Source organism: Pezoporus occidentalis, unplaced genomic scaffold, assembly GCF_034315485.1.
Source record: "Pezoporus occidentalis ecotype Australia unplaced genomic scaffold, CSIRO_AGI_Poc_V1 ctg2, whole genome shotgun sequence".
NCBI classification, from domain to species: Eukaryota; Metazoa; Chordata; class Aves; order Psittaciformes; family Psittacidae; genus Pezoporus; species Pezoporus occidentalis.
Window position 1 is genome coordinate 11,028,805 of NW_026913855.1, and position 18,057 is coordinate 11,046,861.

The following is an 18,057-nucleotide window of genomic DNA, read 5'->3' on the forward strand; positions in this document are numbered from 1 at the left end:
ATGTAATTTGCCAAGCTTGGGTTTTATTTTTTTCTGCTTTACCAAAATCTGTCAAAAGAAACTTACCAATACTTCACAGTTGAGAACTACAGGAGAACTAAGGGAAAGGTCATTTCAACCACTGGAGCTTTTCTCTAAATAACTCAACCCAGATTATTAGTTTAGCTGGAAAAAAAATCCCACTACTCAAAGGGTTATTTGATTATTCACTCATGTTTCTACAGTTTATACACAAACTGTCATAAATCAAGCCTGGATTTTGGAAGACTTCACATTTTATGACTGAAAGTCAAGTTTGGAAAACAAACTGCAGATCCTACCATCATGTGATGCAGATTCTGATCTTTCCAAAGCACAGGCTAACTCCTAATTATAGTAGGAACTCTCACACACAAATGCTTCATTATTTAATTTAGAAAGCAACAATCTGATCATGTCTCACAATGATTCAGAGCGATCTTAACCTATTCAGAAGCTGAAGGCTCAAACCACAGCAGGCTTTGGAATCAAGCTTTTTGAAGTGTTTCAGGTCAGTAACATCATTTCATCTTAGGACCATTCTGCTTTAAAGTAGCTGCGTTGCATCTCTGACAACAGAAATTAGTTCCCTCTGTCAGCAGCAGGAAATATAAATTAAAATGCTATATCATAAATAAAAAGCAATGAGCAGTTATTGATCAGAAGTGACCTCCCTCTGCATGCCTGCATGTTGGTGGTGAGGAACTCCACACATTGCAGAAGTGCTTGGTTTTCTCACCAAAGTTCATCAAGTGTGCTGGCACTGATACATCCTATCAGCATCATAAGATGTGCATCTCAGGGTAGACATCAAAAGCAATTAAAGAAAAAAACAAAGAAAGATGAAATGATGAGCAATATGAAAGCAGGTGAAACATTATGACTGAAGATCATCATCTCTTGTTTTTTTAATTACTGAAGCAGACTTAACACAGACATGCAAGCAATACTATGCAATATCAAAACTGCCTGCATGCTGTGGGGTAGCCCTGAGCAATTCTGCTTGCCATGAAAGTTGAAGGTGGGCAGAATACAGCTGTATGCATTTCAGAAATGGAAAAGCTTTTGGAAATGAGGAGCAACAAAAGATGTCTTACAATCAATTGCCTGTGGGCAAGAAGATACATCCCACTGCACATGTTAGTTGAGTATGTGAATAAGCAGCTGAAGATCCACACTAGTAATTTTCTTCTGTACAGAGACTGGCTTGTTTGGCAGCAATGAATGCCATGGGCAGAGAACTGTAAGTATCTGCATGTGGCTGGAAATACACAAAAAAATACTCTGCGCATGACACTTCAGGTAAGAAATTCTAGCCCCAGGGAAAGAGAGTGCAAGGAGAAGATGACGGACCAGGAGAGTTAAGATGGGTAAGTGCGAAGCCAGTTAGGGTGTGGGAAGCCTGATGTGGATACCAGCAGGAGCATTTAGGTCTGGACAGGCTGGTCACCTGAAACTGCAAAGGCCAGAGGTATCAGTTATGCTGAGGTAGGGGAACATGGACTATTACTTTTCTCTCCACACCACATCTAGCCATATCTAAAAACCCCCGTATCTAGCCCTACACCTAAAAGACTGGGCCATCCTCACCCCAAAATAGTAATTGTGATCTATTTACATTTTAAAACACCTCTTAATTTGCTAAAAAGCACAAGCCATGATGTACACAGCTCCTAACATGCCATCACTACAAACAGAAACTTGACATTTCAGACAGCAGCTCTGATTGGAAAAAGGAGGAAATTGCATCTAGCAACTTAACGTTCAGCTAGTGCAGTTTATGCAGAATTAATACTGAAGCTGCAATGAGTCTCACAGTCACAGAGAATTATACAGAGAACCACGATCACAGCACTCTGCATTTATTTGCTGTCCTGATCTACTTCCAATACAAGATTTGTGGTAATAAATCCACCAGTAGCACACTAAGCATAGATATGCATTCACAGGAAACATCACATTAACAATGCTGTTCTGAAAGTCACATTGCAAAAGACAACATATGTGGTATTAATCTACAAGTACAGGACCCCAAATATGTATGCCTCGCTGTGATAAGCCACAATTTGTAATTTTTTAATGAAACACAGGACGGTGGGAATTCAGTGTTTCTCCCCACACACCTAAGAGAAACTCCTTTAGTTGCACAGCTATTCCACAACCCTAAAAACAGAAAGCCAAAGTGAACTAACCATTGAGTGTTTAGAGATGTCAGCTTTAAAGAACTTAAAGGCTGAATCGAATATATAAAGGTTGGATGAGAATTAAGGAAAGGAAATACAAGGCTCCAATTATCCTGCAATAAGACGAGCTATGCTTTTATTTCCTTTGTTGAAGAGACTCAGGAAAGCATTACTATAAAAACACGTTAAAATGAGAAGCAAATGGCATTTAAAATTGCTTCACTTCCTACTTAGGGTAGACCTGAGAGCAAGAGGAGCAAGCTTGTAGGAAGGAGAGTGCTTGAAGAAAGAAATAAAAGCACAGTAGCTGGCACTTCTCTGCAATAATATTATCAGCCTGCTGAGAGCAATTACAATAGCACAGACAGCACTGGCTTTATTGTGACCTTATTGAATTAAATCTGAGGAAAAAAACCTCTGAGATTCAGCAGGGAATTTATTAGAAAATTTTTATGCCAACTTAAATTTGATCCAAAGGCCTCAATATTAAAGGTCATATCCATTACTATATGGTGAGAAACCTTGGATCTCTCTGTTCCTGTGTTCCACCCTTTCTCCGTTTTGTTTTCTTTTATAAGAGTAGGTCAGACTCTCCTTCTCTCAGCTTCACAGCATTCTGTACTAGAGGTACAAGACTGATATTTATATTTTGAAAAGCCTTACCCAGTAAGTCAAATAAAGAACTCCAATTATACTTTAAATGAAAGGTTGAAAACAAACCAAAATCAAGCAGCACTGATGAAACCAACGTGGTATAAAGCCAGATTTTGCCACCTTATGTCAATATACAAAACCTGATCTTCACTGAATTATCTGCCACTACTTCCAGGCTAAATGTATTACATGTATTTTTGGAGGACAATGCATGAAAATCATGTGAATTCAAACAAGATTTTGCATTCTTCATGCTAATAGCCTGTATTTGGTTTGCATGGCAAGGTTTTGGTAGCAGAGGGGCAAGAGGGGTGGCTTCTCTGAGAAGCTGCCAGAAGTTTCTCCTGCATATAGTAGAGCCAACGCAGACTGCTCCAAGACAGACCCATACCACTGGTTAAGGCTGAGCCCATCGGTAACGGTGGTAGCACCTCTGGGATAATGTGGGAAAAAACAACAGCAACTGCAGCTGAAGAGGAGTGACAATATGAGACACCAAGGTCAGTGAAGGAGAGGAGGAGATACTCCAGCCACTGGAGCAGAGATTCTCCTGCAGCCCATGGTGCAGACCATAGGCAGGCTGTGCCCCTGCAGCCCACGGAGGTCCATGGTGGAGCAGATCCACCTGCAGCCCATGGAGGACTTGTGACCCCAGAGAGGACCCATGCTGAAGCAGTCTGTTCCTGAACGACTGCACCCCGTGGAAGGGTCCCACACTGGAGCAGTCCGTTCCTGAAGGACTGTATCCATGGAAGGGACCCACACTGGAGCAGTTCATTAAGAACTGCAGCCCATGGGAAGGGCTCATGTTGGAGAAGCTGGTGGGAGACTGCTCTCCTGTGACCCCGTGGTGGAGCAGGACAAGAGTGTGAGGAGTCCTCCCCCTGAGGAGGAAGCAGCAGCAGAAAAAACGTTGTGTACTGACTGCAAACCCCATTCCCTGTTCCCCCCCGTGTCACTGGCAGGGAAGAGATAGAGCAATTGGGAGTAAAGTGAAGCCTGGGAAGAGGGGAGGGGTGGAAGGAAAGTGTTTTTGAGATTTGGTCTTATTTCTCATTATCCTTCTCTGATTTGACTGGTAATAAATTAATTTTCTCCAAGTCAAGCCTGTTTTGTCTATAACAGTAATTGATGACTGATCTCTCCCTGTCCTTATCTCAATCCGTGAGTCTTTTGTTATATTCTCTCTCCATCATCCAGTTGAGGAGGGGGTGACAACAGCTGCTTTGGTAGGCACCTGGCACCTAGCCAGAGTCAACCCACCACACAGCCAAACTAAATTTAGTGTTATGGGCATCTTGGGTATCTTAGCAGGTTTGAAACGAAAAGGGCAAATACAATTTGAATGCCACTGAAGGGTCATCACTTCCTAAAGACTTGTGTTCACACATTCATATGCTGGCCCAAGCTTACACTTCTAGGCACAGATGCAAACGACCTCTAGCTCAGAGCCTGTGCAGCAGTACCATATCAGCTGCACTCCAGGATGTCTGCTTTTTAAACTAAATATAACTTGTTCACGCAAGCACCCTACTGCAAAGCCCTCCACATGCAACATGAATGTACTTAACCTGCCATGCTAAAGAAAATGTCGATGGTTTTGTCTTCTGAATTGCTTTACCTTTCACAAAGAGATTGATTACACGTCCCTGCTTTAATGCGATTTGATTTGGTAATCACTGTAATTTTGTTTGTTAGACAGCTGTGTCTTAACAGTCTCATCTCATTTAAAAATTAGGGGGAGGCTTAATTTATTACTTTTAACATTTGCCAGAAGGCAACAAAATGGCTGCAAGACTGAAACGTTTAATATTTTAATGTCTTTTCATATAAAAGTTAGCCTTGATGTCAGAGGACAACCATCTTTGCACACACTGACAACAAAACTTCTGAGGGTCTTTTTTTAGGACCTGGGCAACACATGATTTCTTCAGTTAGTACGAAAAGGAAAGGAGCTACAGAAGTAAAAATTTCAAACATGACACTGGGTAGGATGGCATTCGGCTTCATATTGGTGTTTAACTTCCCCATCGGCCAGCCATTGTTCTCTCATACAAGTTTAAACAAGTGAAATAAAAACTATCAATCTATTAACAATAGCATCTTATCTGAAATACAGAGAAATATACAATTTTAAATTACTAAGCTAGACTACTATGTAGGGATGGAGCCAGAATAGAGAACAGAAAAGGCAAGAGGAACAGGCATGCAAATATGCCTGATCTTGAACTGCTCCAATGATGGGGAACTTTGCTACCTGTATCAAGATTTGGATGTTTAAATCCGTCTTTTTGATTCCTAGGACTGGGACCCTGGTGAAGTTTTTTACTCACGCCTTGATAAAGGGGATTTATCTTCAGGTATATAAATATTGTTCTCCTACTGTTTCAACTGTTAAAGATGCTAGTCATATTCATTTTCCAGCTCTTCAAACCCCTCACCTGTTGTTCTTTGCCAAAATTAGCATTTATTTTTTTTTTGTCTTATTTTCAGCTTAAGCAACTGGTTTATTCTCTAACTGTGCAAAATGCCATTCAATTCTACAGCATTTCAGATAACAACTGATTCAGCTAACAGTTCCTTCTACAAGCAGTATGTAAAACCAGTCCCTACGCAGTAAGATATTAGAATAATTAATTTTATATCATATTTAACCACATCAGTTACTTTTATCTGAATTTTGTATGTGTATGTATGCGTAATCGAAAAACTGAAGTTCACCTTTAGGATCTCAACTGAAAAGACATGTAAAACTGCAAACCCCACAAACAGCAGCTTACCCGCTTCTCTCTTTTTCTACCTCGGGTGTTCACAGTGGCTTTAACTTAATTAGAAAATAACAGCATTAACTATTAAATCTTTCTTTATTGCTTGTTAGGCAGAATTTTTAATTCTTATATTGTCCTTGGTGAAGCTTGTAAAACATTGTAGGGATGACACAAACAATGTGGTCAGCAACCTGCCAGGTCTCTGTCTAAGCAGATGTTCTCCAATCTACTGCTACCTGGATTTAAAGAGGCCAGAGAAGTGTGAGGTAGGTGATAAAGGGATACCTACTGAGATAGACAGTAGTGCAAGACTTGGAATATCATGCTTTACTTCTTCCTGTATGCACACTTTGTGAACTTGGGCAAATAATTTTGTTCCCTATGCAAAGTCTTTAAATATATGCTTAAATTTAAGAAGAAGCAGCCTCCTTCAGTTCTACCTCAACAGTGTAAGTACAGACATATGGTGAAATGCACAGTTAAAATCAGGGTGCCTTGATCTCCTGGAACTCACTTCTGTAAAGGAGCAGTAGTGCTAGTACTTCTCTCTGCCCTCTGCACTGCTTGTACAGCTGGGAGAAGGGAAACAGTCCCAGCCCTGACAAGTCCCTTAGGATGGCACAACAAATGTACATATACTGTCATACTCACAAAATTATTAGTAATAAAAACTAGCACTTTGAAAAGACTTAGCTCTTTTTTTGCCTATAAAGCATACCATACATGTGGTAAAGGTATTTTACTGTTAGTGCGTTAGTTCTTCAGTATTATTCTACAGCATGATTTTCCTTACTAATTTTTTCTCCTCTTTCCCCATAAGCATACATACAAATCATTTAAAAGCAATTTACAACATGTCAGACTGCTTAAGGAGACTCTTAAAAGTCTAATGTATGAAGTTAACCATTGGCATGATTTATTATTGAAGTTCCACTGTTATAACTTTACAATTAAGAAATATTGATAAATGTAAACACATTATTGATTTCAATTAAAAAGCACAAGATTGATTATCCTCCCACAGGTATACCAGCACAAGCAGTTAGAGAGTAATCACCCCCGATAAGTATTCACTACTGACAAATGTGCATAGAAAATAGACTTCTGAGAGACAAAAAGTACTTTCAATTAAAATTAAGATAATTTGAACACATAACCAAAGCACTGGGTTAACAACATAATTACAAACAAGATCTGCATTAATGTGAAAGGCTAAGTGATTAGGTCACGTAAGTGTCATTAACCATACACTCGGATGAAAGTATGGTTAAAAATTACAAAACAACTCCTCAGCAAGTGAATTACACTCACACAGAAAGCCTATGTACGTATTATCTAGCCACTAGACTGCAGTATTTATAACTGCCCTAGTGAGGGACAAGACCTTGTTTACAGGATGAAGAACAAATTTGTATTTCAAAGTATGTATTTATGCACTTTCTACAGGTGACCAAATTACAAAGGTGATCTTGAAACTCTGCTTAGTAATGGTTCCCTTCCTGCAAAGCAAACAGCTTAGGAAGAACTTCCAGGCAGTCCATACCTCTGACATACCCCAGAGAGAATAACAACAGGAATCAGTCTATTTGTGTTCTAAATGTGACTGGAAGAGTTTGGTCTCCTTTTTTCTTCTTCTTTTTACTTGTTTTCAGAATTAATGTACTGGCATAATGCCTGTCACCAAGATGAAGGGCACTGCAGCTATAGCTTTTAACGGCCAAAAAAATTCCAGGCTAACCTCAGAAAGTACAGAGCTAAAGACAGCAGCAATGCACCAGTACCAAGGAGACTGCGTAAAAACTAATTAAACTTCTCTTGATACTCTTGTCTAGAAAACAGTTTTCCCTGCTTGAACTTCTAAGGACTGGATCAGACATGCTGATAATGGAGTCTAGCAACTTTCTTCCTTAAAGCTAAACCTTCATCCAAACTTCATGGATGGAACACATTTCCCTCAAATACAAGCAGCTTAATACAGAGACAGTAGACAGAATCCAAATTACTGCAAAAAAAGGTGAAATGGAACCATAACGTGTCAATGATAAAGCTTCTTTGTTTGAAAGAGCTTTATATGAAGGCCACACGTGTTTATGTTTATTGTCAAAAACTGTACCACTGTGAATTTACCTGGCTACAAATTCATACAAATAGTGTTAGAGACCATGTTTGGTGCTACGTTGATCCACAGGGGTATTCAATGGACCTCCAGAGTGAACTCCAGAAGACTACAATACATGCAGAAAAGCAGAAACAGAGGACTGTCAAGAAGGATTTCTTTTTTTTTTTCAAGTAACTGTTTTGGGGTTTATTTTTCCATATTTTTATGAAATGACAGTTAACCTTGGTAGGGTTTAGAAACAGGTTTCATTTGTCAAAATGTAATTTTAAATTAACAGCTGGCACCTTTGCACCTGGGTAATGAAAGCGGTTTTTTTTAGTGACTAAACCAACAGAATAAGCATCAAGATAGTAAGATGGGGAAATAAAAGGTACTTGTGAAGACAGATTTTTTTGAGCAAATGGAGCAAATCTTTGAGCAAATGGAGCCTCTTTGCAGGCTGGCCTTATGCTACAAATTAAGACAAAAGTAGATTCTTTAGACTTGGCAAACTATCTGTGGAAGAAACAAAACCAGGCATCTTATTTAGAGTGTCAGGTAAGATTTTATATACCGCATTTTCGAAGTGCTGAGTGGAGAAACATGACTACCTGAAAGGCCAGAAAAGACTGCAAATAGCTTAAAGAGAAGCTAAAATGATCCTTCTTCCCTTTGTTAGCTGTAAAGGAAAAAGCTGTAACTGTAATATACTGAGAGACTGATGACTGAGCATAGAGGGGAGAAAATGCAATTAAAAAAAATGCCATTGTACCACAGCTACAGGACTAGGAGATTTATCAGACAGAGAGGGCGTCAACACCAACATCGTCATCCTGAATTACAGCCTGCAGTTCAAGGGCAGCAGAACACAGTCCTGGGGATCTGAGGCACCAGACAAATGTGCCAAAGCTCCTCCTGGAGGGAAGTGTACCTGCTCAGTTGCGACGCCACTGTCTCCTTTCAGTGAGCAGTATACAAAACCAGGAAGGAAAGTTTTCTCAGCAAGGAAAGTAAAATAAACCAGCAGACTATAAAAAGCAAACAAAAGACTGTGGGAGATCAAAACAAGAGATCGCTGTCATAACAACAGCACCGTTGTATTTCTTACATTTTTCAGAAGTCCTCAAAACAGCAATCCCTTTCATTTCCTCAAGGTCTAGCTATACTTAAAACTGGTCTATCCCATGATAACACCACTGAAAAAGGATGCTCAGGAAAGATCTATGTTCTGACATGAACATAAGTCACAATACATATGAAAGGCTTTTACAAGGTTATACATTTCATAAATAACACACAAACCTGCCATATTTCTCTTTTTCCTATTCAGTAAAAAAGAGATCCTCCAGAAATGTTCTGCTCCACAGCAGAGCTGCACAGCAAGAAAGACAGAAAGTTGCTCAAAGGTTAATGTTAGAAACTCAGTCTTCAAATCATCCTTCAACTGGAATCACTACAAACCAGACTGGCAAGCATCAACTCAAGATCATACAGTCAGATTAGAAATATGGCAGAAGTAATCTGAGCTGTGATCAAAACTACCAGCACTTATTTCTACTTCCCCTCCCTTGGCTGTATTTTATATTTATACTAGGACCCACATGCACCTGCCGTTACCTCATTTGGAAGAGGCCCCCTTGAAGTTTTGTTGCAACTGCCACCCCTATGAACCATAATCATTTACACACTGGGCAGAAGCCCTTGTGACAATAAACACAGGAAAGCAGAAAGCAGGAAGTGATGAGTGGCAGATGAACATACCTCCCTGAAAACATGAGCTCTCCTGGCTTCTGGGGCTTTCTTCAGCATAGACTGGTCCAATCAGTGCTGCCAACTGTTTAAAAAAAGCTACTGACTGGCCTGGCTGATGAAACCTACTCTACTTCTCTATTCATGTGGAAGTTTACACCTAGCCTTTACCTGACTGGGTAAGACATACTGCCATGCCAAACTGCTCACTAGAAAAGTCCTTCTCCTGCCCTTCAGACAGCCCTCCTCTACACATAACATTAGATGCTCAGAGTTCTGGATACATTATATAACTACTTATTATTTATAAGGTCCCAACCTCACTGGATTAGCCACTAAATACATGTAACAAAAGTAATGACAGCTGTTTATGACAGATAATTAAAGTATTTTAAAAAGCAGCTGCCAACACTGAACAGTCTTTATTTTTTTTTAGGAAAGGTTACTGCATACATTAAATGCTGTGTTTTAAACTAAGTCTCTTAGATCAGAAAGACAAAGCCTCATTCTACCTCTGAATTGCCTCTGCTTGTAGCCTAAAGGTTACTTTCAATTCAGGGTCTGCTTTGGCATTTAATATTGCTGGCGGAACCTGACACTTGTAATTCAGTCAGCAGGGCAAACAGCAGCAAATCACTTGTGAAAATACAATGTTGCTCTCCAAGTGGAGAGTTAAATGACAGCCTAAGGATTAACCACCACTCTGGGGACTCACACAGGCGCCACCTGGAGAGCCATGCCACCTGAAGATGGGCAAAATGTCTGTTATACTTCCTGCACACTGAGAAGCTAGAAATAAAGCTGATATGACAGCTCTGGGCATTTGGCATCTGTTACTGTATTGCACATCTCCAAAGCGGTCCTACATGCCAAAATCAAAAAGCTGTTTGAAAAGGCTGGCCAAAGTGGACCTCACTGCTAACGTATCCTGCAAATTCACCTGGGTTTCTGTTCAAATTTACCAGGTAACTTTTACTAACTTTTCAAAGGTAGTCCTATTACATTTTTTTCTTTGTTCCTCATTCCCTCCCCCCAGAAAAAACCTTATGGACATAAAATGCATTTACACTCATACTTGAATACAAAATCAGTATAGCTCTGAATTTAAAGCCTCCCTATTTCAATTTCAATTTCCAGTTTTCTCTTGTTTACTAAAAGACAGGTATTATCTATCCTGTATTATTCTTCCACCTGCATCTGTGTCTCTTTCCAGGTAAAGAGCACTGAAACTTAATGTATGGTAAGGATTTCTGTTGCTTTCTTACTCATATTCTTCCTTGTAGGCTATTGTTATAAACGAGAAAATACACAGATTTATATTTCTTGAGTTATGTATTCAAATAGCATGGAAAGTATGTACAACTTGAACATAACCAATAGGATTTAAATGACCTTGAGGGAAAAAAAAAAAAAAATACCACCCACAGAGCTTCAGAATAAAATAAAATAATATAAAATAAAATCAATCCACAGAAAAATCCCCCTAATGCCTTCTAAAAACCAAAGTCAGCTGATAAAAATTAACTGCTTGGCTCCGCCACAAGATTACAACATAATTTCAGTAAATGCACGTAAGGAGCCAATCAAATGAGAACTCATGATCTGCTAAAGCAATTAAAAACTGACTACCAGTACTGCAACAGGATAAGAGCAAGGTAAGTGAAGGAGGCTCACCACACTTAACATTTGCTGAATTCTAGAAGCCATTCCAAGTATTTAGAAGCGTAAAGATGCTTAATTACCTTCAAAAACTAATACTGTGCAGTGACTTGATGAAATTTTAAACAGGATCTTTGTCCATCATTTGATTATAACACTCACCTCCTGCTCTTCTGTGAATGAGGCATTTGAAAACTCTTTCATGAGTCTATACTTACTTTAACAAACTAAACAGCTCAAGAGGCAGGAATACATGTGCATAATGTTGAACCATTCTTGTTGGAATTTGTAGATGCAACGTAATAAATAAAAGTACGTGATACCAGAAAAAAAGAAGCAAACTTCCAAGGACAATCCTCTTAGATAAGAACTGTAAGTCTACTTTTTTTTTTTTTTTTTTTTTTGTAGAAAAATGGGTATTTGCCATTGTGAAGCTGAAATAAAATAGGTTCAAGGATCTTCTCAAGAAAAGCAGATTAATCTGTGATTTCAGAACTTCCTTGCAATGACAAACTCGATAAAAGGAAAGTGCATTAGAGCACCAACATGGAAAACATGACAACATGACTTGCCAGTATCTTATACATACGTGAAACATAGTCAAGGTGCTGCACCCTGTACTCAGAGTGCTCAAAGAGCTTTACGAGCTACTCTTTCCTCTTGACTTCGAAACTGCCGCTAATATACTCAAATGCATTATATGGTATTTTGCAACTTTCTTATGTATTCATAAAAATTAGACAGAAATATGACTTGCAGGATGAAACTAAAACTACTTCTAAGAATTTTCATAACTAATCCTCTGCTAAGGTCATCCAGCCTACAGTGCTTTGCAGTATAAACACAGCTATGTTCAGATACACAGACTGTTTCTTGAAGACTAAGAAGTTCTTGAGACAGTCAATTCCAATGTCACTCACAATCATGTAAACTGGTACCAGTCTAGTGAATATTCAACAATATGGTTTCAGTCCAGAAATACATATACCTTGGCATTTACTCATTTATCTGCTATTGCTGCAAATCAACCACAGGATTACTAGAACTGGAATAAGGAAAACAATGGAAGCATTTGTTGATAGAGCCACAAAGGATTAGCAATAAGATCCGAAGCAGGGGCCGTAAACTAAGGTACTTCTACCTTTCGGGGTTTTTTAGAGTAACTATAACTGAAACTGCTTGTCTTGCTAATATTTATTAAACATGCTTTAATATTAGTCCTATTTTGATTAATAGAAATATGCTCCCTTATGGCTATATTATTACCAGTTCATAATAATATGACTGCTATCTTTGTACATTCATTCAGTACCCTTTCCAATTCCATTCACTATTACTTGTATCTATGATACTACTAAGGTGAAATACTGGTAAAGGAACACCTCAAGAACGCACAGTATTTGGTTACACACAGCTGCATTGGCAACTTGACTTATCGTCTGCCCTCACCCCAAAAAAGAACCCCAGAACTGTTCAACTGCTCTTATTGTACAAAAATTTCAGAACAAGACCATGATAATGATTTTTACCAGAAATGGCAAATATGAAGAAATAGAAGAATATGAGACTGAAATCTCAAGTAAGTATGACATGGCCTTTTATCAAGGCATAGTCATGAAAGCATCTCTTTAAAAGAAACAGAGCTAACATTACTATAATCAGCAAATATTTCAAAGATTAGGATGCACTTACAGCATGCTGCAAACATGAAAAATGCTGCAAGTACTCAATACTTATCATTATCAGTGGAACCTTTATAAGAGTTCTCATACTTCAGAACCATGTTCCTGCATTCTTCTACACATCTGAAGGGAACAGTAAGAGAGGTCAACTCAAACTCAAAAGAAATACAACAGTTTAGATAGTTCCCTTTGAAAATGCCGATGACCAGTCAGCTGCAAAAGAAGCAGATCCACATGACCTCACTGTATAACTGCAAACAGTGTATTTCTTGTCTCTCTGCTAGAGGTTTGTGCAAACCATGATTCATAACAGTCTGAATTATTTAAAGGGACAAACAAAGGCTGTGAAATATTATAGCTGTTTTACTGAAGAGTACTGTAGTTGTGTGATGTCAAAACCAGTGCAATTGATACTAAAGCCTTAAGAGCTCCCAGGAAAAACAAAATAACCTTTCATATCTGGACAACAAGATGACTGGTGGTTTCCAGCTACAATATAAAACTAAGAAGAAAGTACTGTGGAAAAATACTTAGGAGTGAGATGTTCTATAAATTAAAATAGGGTTTAATCAGAGCACACAGGTGTAATACAACTTTTGAATTTCACTTTTATACTTTCAGTTCAAAACTTGAGAGACAACATGCCACAAAGGAAACTAGCAATGTCTCGAATCACTCAGTATTATCCTATCTTCAAAGTGGCTTCTATGAATCGTGAATCTCGGCAACAGCAGTAACATTTCAAGGCAAATTCTCCTACTGCTAACATATTCCAGTAGTAATGAAAACTCACAAATGAAAGCATATTAGCATAGCTGGGGAATGGCTGTTACGATAATCCCTGAAGGACCGCAAGACTTAGCCTCAAAACTTATAAAAACTTTCTATTTCAAACTTATTTGTGACAGGGAAGCCACCATGAATTGTGCTGCTTACACAGTAAGCATACACAAAAGAAGTCTTCACAGTGTTGAGTAAAGAATCACTTGTTGCTTCCTTTAGCCAGACCATTTTTAAATCAAAACCAATAACAAGCAGAGGAGGACTAAGACAGAAATTAATGTTCATCCATGATTTTCAGCTTTATAAAGCTACTTTTATAGATTCAAGCAAATTGTACAGTGACTGACATGAACAAAATGACAGTAATCTGTCACTGTTTCACATTTCTCAGTAGGCTGATTCACAGTTATTTATGAACCTTACACTTCAATGGTCACTTTGATGACTAAACCATAAATTAGAATGTAAAGTGAATATCAATTTGATTTTGGAGTAACAACAAACTGTCAGCAAAGTGGGATATTATTTAATTTCTATCAACAAGCTATGAAAAAGTCAGCACTACCAAGACACGCTGCACCATAATAAACCCCAAACATAGCAAAAAAAAAAAAGTAAAAGTATGCTAGTGCTCATGTTTACTTCAGTGCTTCTGCATTTAAAAATAAAATCACTTTCTATTATGCTTGGTTAGTTTTAAATATAATGTCTTCATAATGTCAGATGACTTCATTACTTAGATCTTCAATTAAAACAGGGAGCAAGAATGCATTTCTTTCCACAGAGAAATTTCTTTCCAAGTAACAAACGCCTAACAGAAAGACAGGTACTTAATGTCATTTGCTTGAAAACATTTTGATTATAATGTATTAAACACTAGTTTTTCTATATTTGCAAAGCTAAAACGTGTGTTGAGATTTTTGTGTAAGCACATGCATATGTTTATGTATGATCAAAATGTTCACTAGCAACTAATGAATTCAAAAAGTCCTTAAGACCAACTACTTTACAAAGGACAGTGAGTGGATAGACCAGACAGAGATTAGTGAAGCCTGCCTGCTCTTCTTACACTTTCAAAGGCAGCTGAAAGACCTATCTGAGGCCGAGGGACAATCTTTAAGCTAAAAAAAACCAAACAGCATCATAAAATGTGCAAGACCAGACCCACAACCTAGAAGGAAAAGAGTCCACCCTGAGTCAAGAGCCCACACCATTTTTAGAGAAATGGTATATTTTTTTCAGGATTTAAAGTAACAGAGTCATCTGGGTGTTCACAGGACTCAGATAGGAGAGAAGTTTTATTTTGGCTCAGATGAATCAGTAGAACCATGTTTTGTCAAATAAAAAGTTTGAAAAGCTTTATTTTAGCAAGACGTACCTATCATCTGACTTAGAACTGCCTTTTACTATTTAGGCTTATAGAACCAGGAAGAACTGTCATTTAAGTCAGGGTACCCCAAACATTAAGGTTCTACACATCAGCATCCTCATTTCAGCATCCCAGATACATTATCTATAAAGCAGAGCAGTATTTCCCACCTGTTTCAAGTGCTTTGACACCTTGAAATTGAACTCTTCTCAGAAAAAGGAAGTACTTGCTATTATGAAAGAGTTGAACCAGGTACCACATAGTTAACCATATTTTAAAACAAAAATAAATTTAGTACACCTCAGCCATCCATTTAATTTCATGGCAAAATGGTCACTGTAGTAGCTTCACTGATGTTTTCCTCATTTATCAAACATACAGTATTTATATGATTACTTACAATCATCCTAGCATTTTCTGACATGCTGACAGGATTTATCTTAAACCACAATCCACAAGAGATTTTCTGTAGCATTTTACTATGGGACATCCCATATTCATAAATTGTTTCTTCTTCAATACAGCTTTCTTTAAGTGGCAAAATTTGACCCTGTGTATTCTTATCGTTTGCCACTGCTGTGATGGATACACTCCTCCTGTTGGAACTAACTGACTTTGGTCCAGGCAGGTACTCAGTACACCTGACCTAAGTTAATCCTATTTGGTGAGGTTTTACATGAGAACTCAGCACCAGAACCCCAAAACCACAATTTGGCTGGAGACTGGGCTAATCAGCAGCCGAAATTGCATTAACACAGCAGATCTGACTACAAATCAACCACTTTATGCTGTAAATATCTCCAGGGTCTATTGAGCTCTCCCTCAGTTGGAGCAGTTGGCTGTGCAGCAGTCATCTGCCCTTGAGAAGAGTCATCTCTCAAGGTTACCCCTCAAGCCTGAGAGATCCCTTACCTGACACCAAACATCAATCGGTTGCATTGTTTTGCATGCATGCAACATTTAAGATTATGCATAGTAAGCTTAAATGATAATCTTTGTATACTATACTAACATTAAGTATAGTAATAGTACTGACCCCCAATCCGTCTGTACTGATTAAATATTTTACATACCTAAATTTACTGATTAGAATTTAATTAACTAAGTACTAGTTCAGATCTGAGTGATCTCTGACTCTTCTCGTGTGACAGTCCCTGCTTCATTGTCTTCTCCAGCCTCTGCCTGTAATACTTCTCCGGAGAATACTGGATATCAAGGCTCTCCAAGAGAAAACCTCAAAAGGAAGAGCAGAAAATGCTACTCATCACCAACAGATATGAGAAAAAAGCACCCCAAAATTGAAATACAATTGCATGGCATTTCAAAATCCAATCTGAGCTGCTTCTTTGAGAAACTTTTAAAATACAGAAATAGCAGTGTTTGGGTTAAAAAAAGATAGCAAAGCTATGGTAGCACAAAACAGCATCTGTTTCTGGGAGAAAAAAATTCAAATAAATAATTTAACTCACACCAAAATATTCACATTTAATTGCCAAACTAAAGGGCCCAGCTTCCTCCTGAAATAAGAATCCAGCTAACTGACCTACTGATTGTTAAAAGATTAATGTTAAAACAGACCATGGAGGAATAGGTGCCCATATTAATTCCATATTTAATAAAAGTACTACTGAGCTCAATGTGATACTATGGGTGTCAGGAAGCAAGGATTTTGTAAGGAGGGACAGCTTAAGCATTGCAAGTGCCATTAGTGAATTCAGGCACAGAAACTTGCTTTCTTCAAATTTCTAGTGGTCACTGTAGATAGACAGAGGGTATGTATGAGAAGTAATAAAGTAAAGTTCAATGAAGTATAATTCATGTCTGAATAATATGGTACCCAGTGGAAAGAACAGAGATACTATAAATGCTACTTAGACAATGTCAAGTGAAAAATATTGCCAGTGACTCAACTTTTTCCAAAGAAAAATCTATCCCATTGCTTGGACATATTTAGCCAGGATTTACTTAATTCACTTTAAGATTTTCTTGTTCTGCTACTGTTCTAACACTGTATCTGGAGGTGGGGAAAAACAAATACAGAAGGCAAGACTAATCTGAGTGAGTGTCACAGTGACTCTTCTAAACCTGTGATGGAAGAAGGAACGTGTGAGGAAAAGAATCTAACACACATAAGAGAGAGAAAAAAGATTGAAAGGAAGAGAAACAGAGTGAAGAGACAGTAAAACAAACAGCAGAAAAGGTAACAGAAAAGTATATGAACTTTTGACAGCAAGGCCTGTTTCGGTTAATGCAACAAACATCCCTAAATCCCCTATTGAACCATCATGGATAAAGAGACGATTCCCACCTTCTCAAGCTCAGACATACAAAAACTACTGTTCATTTAAAGAAGTTTTGAGTAAGGATCTATTTTTTCCATCTGTAATGGTGTAAGGCAGTTAACTGAGTGGAAGAGTTTTAAATAAAATGAAATAAACAAAACATACCTGCCGATGAATAACCTCTAGGTTTGCTTTGGCTTTATTCAGCAGTTCTTCTATTTTCCCAGAATCCTTTATATTCTTGTTTTCTCTGAAGGCATCTCTTATCCTTCTGATGGCATATGTTCTAAACACAAACAATAAGATGACATGTATTTATAGATGTGCCACAGTTCATGATGTTTCAACATTCTTTAAGACATGCTGATCTTTAAAACTAATATACACACACAGTCATAAATTTTTCCCAGTTTTATACATAATTATTTTTATTCAGGGTCTTGTATTGCCTGAGTTGAAACAGTGACCAGATTCTTTAACTAGAAAAAAGTGGTTTTACTGGAAATTATTGTAGAAAAAAATTCATGTTTCACGTATCAGTCCAGTCCTTACGGCTTGTTATCGCTATAAACACACTGTTGGATGTTCAGCATGGATACTGCGAAGCTCAAGAACATAACAACAAGCCTAAGAATAAAAAAATCATCCACTAAATTATTTTGAATCAGTGCAACAGTTCTTATTCTGGATACTCGAAAAGTCACTGAGCTAACTACTAAATGCATTACATATTATTATTAGTTTTGAATACAACAAAGGTAAGCTGACTAACCGCAATAAAAAGGGCTCCTTCCCTGTCTCACCACTTTCCT

General features: G+C 38.0%; 1 protein-coding gene across 6 annotated transcripts in view; it reads right to left on the reverse strand.

Moving 5' to 3' along the window:
• The window catches only part of LYRM4 (LYR motif containing 4), a 90,949-nt gene that overhangs the window by 50,535 nt on the left and 22,357 nt on the right, over nt 1-18,057 (reverse strand). For 2 of the 6 annotated variants that reach the window (XR_009964615.1, XM_062617840.1), the window contains exon 2: nt 17,411-17,531. The exons of 1 other annotated variant lie outside the window; for it this stretch is intronic. Coding sequence is in view for 4 of the 5 variants with exons in the window: in XM_062617840.1 (XP_062473824.1) it covers nt 17,411-17,531 (121 nt within the window). In the remaining variant the exon portion in view is untranslated. Of the gene's footprint in view, nt 1-16,027; nt 16,198-16,950; nt 16,978-17,027; nt 17,049-17,410; nt 17,532-18,057 lie in introns of those variants that run through there. 3 more of the 6 variants (XM_062617838.1, XM_062617841.1, XM_062617842.1) reach the window with 3 other exon arrangements.